This window comes from Hordeum vulgare, chromosome 5H (genome assembly GCF_904849725.1).
Source record: "Hordeum vulgare subsp. vulgare chromosome 5H, MorexV3_pseudomolecules_assembly, whole genome shotgun sequence".
Classification (NCBI taxonomy): Eukaryota; Viridiplantae; Streptophyta; class Magnoliopsida; order Poales; family Poaceae; genus Hordeum; species Hordeum vulgare.
Window position 1 is genome coordinate 539,868,322 of NC_058522.1, and position 10,304 is coordinate 539,878,625.

At 45.0% G+C, this 10,304-nt stretch overlaps 2 protein-coding genes across 2 annotated transcripts; both read left to right on the top strand.

Annotated features, from left to right (window-relative positions):
* Nucleotides 1-6,143: 6,143 nt before the first annotated feature.
* LOC123398652 (protein PELPK1-like) lies at nt 6,144-6,959 on the top strand. The gene has a single exon (XM_045093104.1). The coding sequence runs from the start codon at nt 6,220-6,222 to the stop codon at nt 6,703-6,705; it is 486 nt and encodes a 161-aa protein (XP_044949039.1). The 5' UTR covers nt 6,144-6,219; the 3' UTR covers nt 6,706-6,959.
* A 2,249-nt stretch (nt 6,960-9,208) lies between these two features.
* LOC123398654 (protein PELPK1-like) lies at nt 9,209-9,920 on the top strand. The gene has a single exon (XM_045093105.1). It carries the CDS (start codon nt 9,278-9,280, stop codon nt 9,713-9,715), a length of 438 nt encoding a protein of 145 aa, XP_044949040.1. The 5' UTR covers nt 9,209-9,277; the 3' UTR covers nt 9,716-9,920.
* The last annotated feature ends 384 nt before the right edge of the window (nt 9,921-10,304 follow it).

The following is a 10,304-nucleotide window of genomic DNA, read 5'->3' on the forward strand; positions in this document are numbered from 1 at the left end:
CAGGGGAGCAAAAAAACAAGCTGTGACACTTGGCACAACCTCGTGTGAGTCCACTTGCAACAAGCCCAAGCTTTTGGGATATCCTTGCAGTCACGTATTGCGGGCAGCTGCAGATCAAAAAATTAGTGTCGAGCCATACGTATCACCATACTTCAACATGCACAATTTGTACAACACTTGGAAAGGTGAGTTTTGGGTATGGGGCATTGATATGAACTACAAGCAATTATGGTCAGAAGGGACCACATGGGTTCCAGATCCCGCATTGATGCGAACCAGCAAGGGACGGCGTCAGTCTAGGCGTCATCGCAATGACATGGACCACAGCCAGTTGGGAGAACCAAGGCGATGCCGCGTATGTAGGTGTGTTGGTCACTCGCGTAGGGAGTGTCCGTATCGTAACAACAACACTGCGTGATATGTAATCATGCTATGTATTTTAATTTCATCGTGATGTAATATTCGGAATATTTAATTTAATTTCATCGTGATGTAATATTCGGAATATGTATTTTAATTTCATCGTGACGTAATATTCGGAATATTTAATTTCATTTCATCGTAATGTAATATTCAGAATATGTATTTTAATTTCATCGTGATGTAATATTCGGAATATTTAATTTAATTTCATCGTGATGTAATATTCAGAATATTTAATTTTATTTCATCGTGATGTAATATTCGGAATATTTAATTTCATTTCATTTCATCATGATTGCAGGTTATGGCTGAAATGCGCCAGCTTTTGAATGGTTATCACGACAACCACCACCGTTGCCAGCTTTTCATAAATCCAAATCATGAAAATCCTCCTGAGACCTTCCGGCTTCGAACCGTAAAGACGCCTTGGTCAATACATAATCGTTTCCTTGAACACCTTGAGGCTTATGGACTCCTTCATTTTGCGAACATCGCAGCTCGTCGTGGTAGTTTCACTGCCGACCCATTCCTTTTGACATCCCTCGTTGATAGATGGAGACCGGAGAGCCACACATTTCACTTTCGATGTGGAGAGCTTGCATCTACTCTAAAAGATGTGTCAATGATCACGACTTTACCAATTAGAGGTGTGCCAGTGGTACATCCACGAGTTTCTCCTAATTGGCCAGCAGATGTCTCTGGCCGTCTAAGGCTCGAAATGCCCATATTAGATCGTTCTGGTCCGCCTCGAGGTCTCTCACTCAGCTGGCTTCGTACTAACTTCAAAATTTTATCTACCTATGCTGATCCTGAGACAACGAAGAGACACTTGTTTGCATATTTGTTGTGGATCTTTGGTGTGATGTTTCCTAATTCTCACGGGGAGGTAGTTTTGCCTGGTCTCATCTATTTTGCGGCAAAGATAGTAGACGAACCTTTACCCCAAAATCCACCATAAAGCTTTGGTTCTGCTATGCTTTCTCACACATACCGAGGGTTGTGTGATGCCACTCAAAAAACTTCATTCACATCTAAAGCTCTATTACTTTGTGTCTCCTACGAGTTTCTACAGTTGTGGTCCTCGGAATACTTACCTGTAGGACGACCGCAGATAGTAGAACCCGCAACCCCGTACAACTATGGTGAGGGTGCTGTAACTATGTCCAGCCGGTGGATGCTGGGTCGAAAAAAATGGTCTACTAAAATTGCAAAAAATTGTTACCCCATATACCATGATCAGTTTGAGCTTCTTAACGACCCACTAATAACATGGAACCCGTGGACTGAGGCGCACATTGATATGGTATTTGGTTCGCAACGCATCCCAGTGGAATGCGTGAGAGATAGTGCCTTCTGGATGACTCGCTGCAATTTACTCTATCTGTGGTTTGTGGAACCGTACAATCCTGACCGTGTCATGAGGCAGTTCGGTCTATATCAAGATATTCCACCACCGGTTCCAAGATGTATCGACGAAGAAACTCATAAGTAAGTAAGATGTGACCTAGCTAAATAGATATTCCATCATTGGTTCTTGAATTTTTGTTTTGTTATCTATAATTTCAGGATGAGCAATATGGGCAGATCTGGTGTCGACTGGAATGCAGAAAACATTCAATGGATAAATCAGTGGAATAATGAAGCTCTACAAAATATAGTGCCTCAGCAGCGGTAATTTTACTAATGTTAATTTAATTATGTACTTATAAAATACAATATGTGATGTAACTATTTATTTATGCAGAACGTACGATGCAACTACGACAGAAGCGTACTATAATTGGTATCGCATGAGCACGCGTACTAGACTGACGAGTGAACCACCTATGATGCCAACACATCCAACGTTTATGGAACAGTTGCAGAGACGGATAGACACATCATCAGCTTACTATCGTGACTCCACGGTAATCATCAACATCTTGTTATTCAGGTCCATCATTTCATGAACAATTCAACCAACGAACAACGATTATTTTCATATTGATATTTGCACCCAAGTAGAAGCGATGGCGAGGGAAGGAATGCGAGCCCAGGGAATTGATCCTAAAGGCAGGTCCTTCTTTAAAAGAATTAGCGAATTCGTCAGCACAAGGTTTACGAGATGCAGTACAGAGAACGACGTTGTCACTAGAGCGTACAACATTCCGGAACCGAGGTCAGCTAGACCGAGTGCGGCGCCGTCGTCGTCCATGCGGTGCGGAGAGGGTCCTAATACTACGCCGACACTTCCACGACATGACTCGTCTCTACCAATACATGGGCAGACATCACAGGTAAAGCTCCAGATTTAGGCTCGATGTCCGAACAGACTCATCTCGTGGAGCAGGATGCATATACAGCATATGGCGCACACACTCAAGGATCTCAGCCATATCTGCCCACGTGAGGGATTAGGATGCCCGAGGAGAATCGTTGGGCTGAGACAAGCGAGGGAGCACAAAGCTACAACAGCGGTTAGGTATGTACAATTATAATAAGCAATTACATAACTTCTATTTACACATAATTTTTTTTTACACAAAATTTTTCGACGCAGGAAATTAATGATTCATCATGGGGAGATGAACATACCCAGCTTGGCGTACAGAAAGAAATACTCACAGAAACCCATGATACTCAATGCACGCTCCTAGTAATGCTAAATGATTTTTTCGGGGAGGACGTTATTGGTCCATCTTATATCAATTCTGAGTCACAGTATTCACCTACAATTTAGAATCATCATCTCAATATGGATTTCAGACTCCACCACCTATGCATGAGTCGCAGACACAGGAACACGAGGGACAGTACGGCCGTGGTTTTCGTGAACACAGACTCCCTGAACGATTGTCACCCTCCGTCGTCGGGCAAGGCCAGCTGGTTGTCGTCGCATAGGGTGATTCGTCTATCTATGTGTGCGAACTATTGTATCTCTCTATGTCAGTTTCAAACTTTCAGATGTCCGTACAAGACATCTATGTAGTTTGATGAAATAAAAGTTCTCAATATATTTCGACGCAGTTTTCCAATTTAAAGTTGCTTCCATAAAATAAGATACATAAAATAAGATTCATAAAATAACATACATAAAATAGAGTTCATAAAAAAAACTACATAAAGTCGTCGTCATCCTTCGACGATGCAGAGCTCTCGCCCTTTGACGAAGCGCTACTCTTGGCCTTCGTCGATGATGCGCTCTTGGCCTTGGTACTCGGCATGAAGATATCGTCTTCGTCCTCACTATCGTCAATCCATAAAAAGGGATGTTTTACTCCACCTCCACCGCATATGTGTTGGCCTTTCTTCTTCCATCTTTCATTCAACCGCAGAAGTTCTTTCCGAATCTCCTTATATTTCCTTGCAGGCCACCCCTTCCTAGCTAATGCGTGGGCAACCTCATTCAGTAGCGTGTCACTACTAATGAGTTTGTCCCATGAAACTATTCTATTATCTATCTTGAAATTGCTAGCTAAGCGCAGAAGACACTCGGACATACCACTGTGAAAACTACGATCGAAAGGATAATGAGACATTTTCAGGACACTCCTTATCCACCTTGGTCTGGAGGGGGTTTTATAGGTGCAGCAGAGCGAGACGAATAACTAATGACGGGAAAGAAATGGCGGGAAAACGAGGAGGGAAAGCGAGGGAGGGAAAGCGAGGCGGGAACGAAATGGCGGCAAAGCTATACGCGGGAAAAAATGGCGGGAAAGCGAGGCGTAAAATAAATGGCGGGATAAAATGAACATACACGTAGCTGAAATTAAGATACCCATTGCGGAAATGAAGATACAACTTGCCGAAATTAAGATAGACATTGCTGAGAATAAGATACAATTTGCCGAAATTAAGATACAACTTGCAGAAATTAAGATACAACTAACACAAATTAACATACAATAAAATAAATCTACTGAGTCCAACGTGGATATTTTCCTTTTCCATCACGAGCTTCTTCTGCTCCCTTGGCGGCACGAGCCCTTTCTCTCTTTCTCTCCCTCTCAGCTTCACGGTTCTGTTCCCGCTGTCTGTAAACCTCCTCCAGCCGAAGTTTCTCTTCTTGATTTTTCCTTATCATCTCATCAATAAAAGCCCTCTGCTCCACACAATAATCTTCCCACTATTTCTTCTGCTCTGCTTTCTCCTCTGCTTCAGCCTTCTCGCGACGCTCTTCCAAGTGCAAGCTAGCCCATGCACGGTGACCTCTTTCACGAATCTCGGTCACCGCCCAGTCCGGCATTTCCGTGTCAATCCAACGATAGTACATGCAGAGAGGAGGAGAAGACTAAAGGATGGATCAGATTCAAGTAACAATACTATCAGGTAAACAATAATCTGGATAACTTGAGCATACCGGAGGCCTGACGTACGCAGAAATAGATTCGGGTGGATCAGATTCATAATTGGCGCACATGAAAAACTTCATGCCCAACCAATCTGAAAAATCTGTCACCTCCTTCACCTTGCAGACATCTCCGCACCAACATCGAACTGCTTCCACCCCCCTAGGCAAGCTTGCACTCTGCATTTTCCTAGGCCTAATGCTCTGATCCGAACAAGGCAAACTCATACTGACTATGGAGGTGCAGGTGCTTTGAAGTCTGGCTGATGGTGAAGAGAGTTTCACTCCCTGCCTCCTTTTATAGGCTCTGCCGGATGTCTACGCGGGAAAAAAAACGGCGCGAAAACGAGAAACTTCAGCGGGAAACTTAGGTGGGAAAATAACGCGGAAACTTAGGCGGAAAAAAATTGCACTGCTCGTCCGTCGTTATCGCGTGCATGTGGCGGGAACAAATACAACAGGCAGCCTCCGTTCCTAAATATAAGTCCTTTTAGATATTTTACTAGATGACTACATACAAAGCAAAATGACAAAATCTACATTCTAAAATGAGTCCATATACATCCATATGTAGTCTTCTAGTAAAAAATACTCCATCCGTTCCTAAATATAAGACCTTTTAGAGATTGCATTATGAACTACATACGGATGTACATAAACATATTTTAGATTATAGGTTCACTTATTTTACTTCATATGTAGTCTTCTAATGAAATCTCTAAAAGGTCTTATATTTTGGAATGGAGAGAGTACATCCCAAGCATGGCATAATAGCGCATGCATGTGGCGGGAAAATTTGGAGCGGAAATCACAGAACGCGCTGACTCGGAGGCCAACCCAGATTCCCGGCCGGCCGCCTGGGGCCGAGGCGGCAGGGCCCACCTAGCTGCCGCCGTTACGGCACCGCAGGGCGGGAACGGAATCCGCAGCCGGCCGCCTGGCCTCGTGGCGGCAGCCCTGCCGGCCGCCTGGGCCTGTGGCGGCAGGCCCCAGCCGCCTCGGGCGGTGGCGGCAGGTGCCACGTGCCGCCTGGCGCGCCTGCCGCCACCCGGGGAGGGGTCCTTTCCTTTTTAGCATCCGCATGTGGTCTTTTCTGGCTATTCCGTTCGTGAGGGGTCTTTTTGGACAAAATTTCGCAAAAAATTGGAGCCATGCACCACCAGCTCCACACCAATACGGAGAAAATTCGAGCCATGCAGCATGCAGGTGCATCCGCTTTCCGGTCTTCTTCTTCGGCTGGCACTTCGATTACCAACGAAAGCTAGAGAAAGCTGTGTTGGCCACCATAATGTGAGTCTGGCCAACAACCAATCTGATTAATCGCTTGATCAAGGCTATATATTGGGTGTTGTTGACCCATGTTGTCGCAACCCAACTCGTACCAGGGCAAGAGCAGCCTTGCAATCACTACCCACGCACGAAGCTAAACGGTCTCAAAGAAACTACGGTACTATAGCTAGCACTGAGCAATGGCTTCCAATGCCAGCTTCAACTTGTTGGCGGTGATCATGGCGTGCACGCTGCTCGGCGGCCACACATGCCACGGCGCACGCCACTTGGCCGACACCACCCCGGCGGCTTCCCCACCCGCTACCGTCCCTGGCCTCCCGGCCGTGCCTACCATGCCGACCCTGCCACCGATGCCGGCTGTGCCGACAGTTCCGGCCGTGACAGTGCCGGCTATGCCGACGGTGCCCGCGGTGACCGTGCCGCAGGTGACTCTGCCTCCTATGCCCGCTCTTCCTTCCGTGCCCAAGGTGACCATGCCTCCGATGCCCTCCATCGTCATGCCCAACGTGACCATGGCGCCGATGCCGGCCGTCGTTGTGCCTAAGGTGACGGTGCCACCGATGACGGTCATTCCTTCCATGCCCAAGGTGACGCTGCCGCCGATGCCTTCTATCCCGGCCATCAACGTGCCTATACCGTTCCTGGCGCCACCTCCATCAGCATAGATGTGCCATGTGCAGTGCGTTGCATGGACGGTGCCGCGCTCTTCTTGTTTGATCCAGTGCTAGATCACTCGCCTGCTCCTGTGTGAAATATTTGTGTTCAGCGTTGTATGATTTGCATTTCAAGTCTCGGATTTCATTTAGTGTGGGTTGATTTTATAGGGTTGTCCCAATACATATGCGGCATTTCTTTGTACTTACTGATGTATTTATATTCTATATATCATTGTTGATATTGGGGGGATAAAAAACTTGGAGATTTGTGGGACGTGTGTTACACACCAATAACCTAAAACTAAATCATCTTCACACTCTTATATCATTCAAAGAGTATTATCAATGGCTGTGTGTATCATTTGATGCGGATGCCGGGGTAATCTTCCTTTTGAAAAAGAAAAGGGGAAAACAAATATTAGTTCTCTCTCCTTATCACGTCTCAGTTAGCACACGATCTCTCTTAGGAAACAACCCAGGGATTGTTAGAGAGGAGGCTGCTAGCGTTTCCCCTTAAACCCCTAGCGCCCCCGCATGTTAGAGCGTGTACAACGGTGATATCTTATGATTGACTAGTAGGATAAATACTAAGATCGAGGAGAAAACATTCATAAGAAAAGGCTTGTTTCTTTTATTTAAGAGACCATCTCTTAACACAATATATCTCATCATATTAACGCGCCACAGTAGCATTTTTATTGTGCGCGAACCAACGTTGTTTTAGCAGATCCCCAAAAATGTGCGTCCGAAAAGCACACAATGCAAATTATGAAGCGCGCGTAAGCCGGTGCTTTAAATATAGTGTGCGCGATAGCGTTTTCAGCGCGTGACCAAAACTTTTCAGCGCGCGCATAATTTTACAGTCTTTGTTGGAGCTGTCTAGCGCCCAAAAAACGAATAATTTAACGGGTGAAGCATTTTTTGGGTGGCTATTAGAGATGCTTTTAAGATAAGACTGTTTTATCAACCACTCTACATGTCCTTAACTTGGCCTTTGTTGTTCGCTATGATGGTCTTTTTAGAGATTCGAATATAAACTATATATGGATGAATATACATACATTTTGGAGTATAATTTATTTATTTTATTCCGTATAAAGTTTGTATTAAAATCTTTAAAAAAATTATATTTGGAAACGGAGGGAGTATAACGTTGGGGAGGGAGATAAGGGACAGAGATCAGGTGACATGCACGTTTGCATGTCACCATGTTGCCTTGCAGCCTAAATTTAAATTTAAACATTGCGAAAAAATCTGAAAAAATCATGCATATTCACAACACATATTAAGAAAATCCCTAAAAAATTCAGATCAAAATTCGAAACATACATCGAGAAACAAAAAAGAGAAACTCAGATGTGAATAGTCTACACAGAACCATTGGCGACTATTCATGACAGATTTCTCTTTTTTGTTTCTCGATTTATGTTTTGAATTTTGATCTGAATTTTTTAAGGGTTATCTTAATATATGATGTGAACATGCATGATTTTTTTCAGATTTTTTCGCAATGTTTAAATTTGAATTTAAACCACAAGGCACACGGTGACATGTAAATGTATGTCAGCTGATCTCTGTCCGGAGATAAGAGAGGTACAGACCACCACCAACAAATGGCTTCTTTATAGCAGCGAAAAAGCTGCAAGGGATTAGGAAACTTCAAAATACGTGCAATATATATGCACAACTGACAATCTCCAAAGTATTTTAGGATCTGTTATAAAATAGTTGATGTACGATTTTCTAAGCCAAACATTTTTAAGTGTGACTTTCATTTTTTTTTCCTTTTTTTTACAAAATCTACAGTGACAAATCATATAATATGAAAATGTATTTGTCCTAATAATGAAATTTTTTGGTATTGTAGATGTCAACATGTTCTATATAGACTTGGTCAAACTTAATACACAGGACAAATCTAAAACTTCAATTATGATCTAACCACAAATGTGTGAATCACCCTGTTAGTTCTACCTCTGTACCATAATATATGACGTTTGGGCAGCTCAAATGAACTGCTAAAACGTCATATATTATGGTGCAGAGGGAGTAGCTAAGTAGTTAATTATATGAGGCAACCAAATCCTAATGGATGGACCGCAATTTGGTTCTTCAGTTGTAATGGAAAACAGAGGCAGCAGTGGTACGATACAGAGACGACGGAGCTGTACTGAAACCTGAACACCGCCCCTAAGCAGCAAATTAGCAACGCAGTGGTCACGGGCAGACGGGCAAAAAATATGCGGAGCAGGCTGCAGAGACGATGACAAGCTGATGCGGGAAGGTGGAAAGGAGCAGAACATAAGAACAGCACCACCGGCTCCATACCAAAACGCAGAAAATTCGAGCCATGCAGACGCATCCATTTTCCTTTCGGCTTAACACGCTGGCATCTCGATTACCAACCGTAGCTATAATGTGAGTCTGGTCCAACAACCGATCTGATTCTGATCACTTGGTTGTGGCTATATATTGCCTGTTAACTGAGCCATGTTTTGCATCCCAGCCCACAGCAGAGCAAGAGCAACCAGCCTTGCAATCGCTACCCACTCTCAAAGAAACTACTAGCTAGCAGTGAGAAATGGCTTCGAACGCGACCTTGTTGGCCATGATCATGGCGTGCACGCTCCTACTCACCGGGTGCCACGGCGCACGCCACTTGGCCGACACGACTCCGGCGGCTGCCCCTACCGCTGCTGTACCTGGCCTGCCGGCCGTGCCGACCATGCCTGCCGTGCCCACGGACACAGTCACCCTGCTGCCACCAATGCCGGCGGTCACCCTGCCCACGGTTCCTCAAGTCACGCTCCCGCCCATGCCCGCTGTCGTGGTGCCTAAGATGGTGCTGCCACCCATGCCCGCTGTCGTGGTGCCTAAGATGGTGCTGCCACCCATGCCCAAGGTGTCAATGGCGCCGATGCCCGCCATTGTAGTGCCCAAGGTGACGCTGCCGCCATTGCCGTTCGTCCCGAATGTGAACGTGCCAATGCCGTTCCTGGCACCGCCCCCGTCTGCGTAGTGCGTTGGCCTTGATGCGGGAGTGATTCCATCACTCCGTTGCCACAACGTATATTTTCTTACGTGCAAGCTCTACGTTTCACATGTGATGTATCAGCAGTTCATACCATTTTCTTTACGACCCCTCACGTGTACTGTTAGCGTTTCTTGACTTTTGACGGTTGTCCCGTTGCATATATTCGATTTTCTTTGTCTTTTAAGACCAACAATGCTCTTTTTTCAGAAGTGAATGTCAAACAAAACTTTCGACCTCTGCATGCCGATGAATACTTGAATACGCACAGCATAATTTTGTTAAAATAGAAGAAAGAAAACACGGCTAAATCATCTAAATACAAATAGAGTACATGGATTGGACAACAATCATAACGATGGCACAAATGTGACCCGAAAAAAACTCCAACTATATTACCCGAATCACCCCACCAGAAGCAACCATCGCCTCTTCGAGAAAAAAAAAACTTAGGGTTTCTCTGGCACTCACCGGTGCCGCCGCTGGTCCACCTCGTCTCCGGTGGCCATAGGGCCATGGAGACACAGTGAACCACGACCCTTGCCGGCAGGAGGGATCTTACTTTATTCTTAGGTAT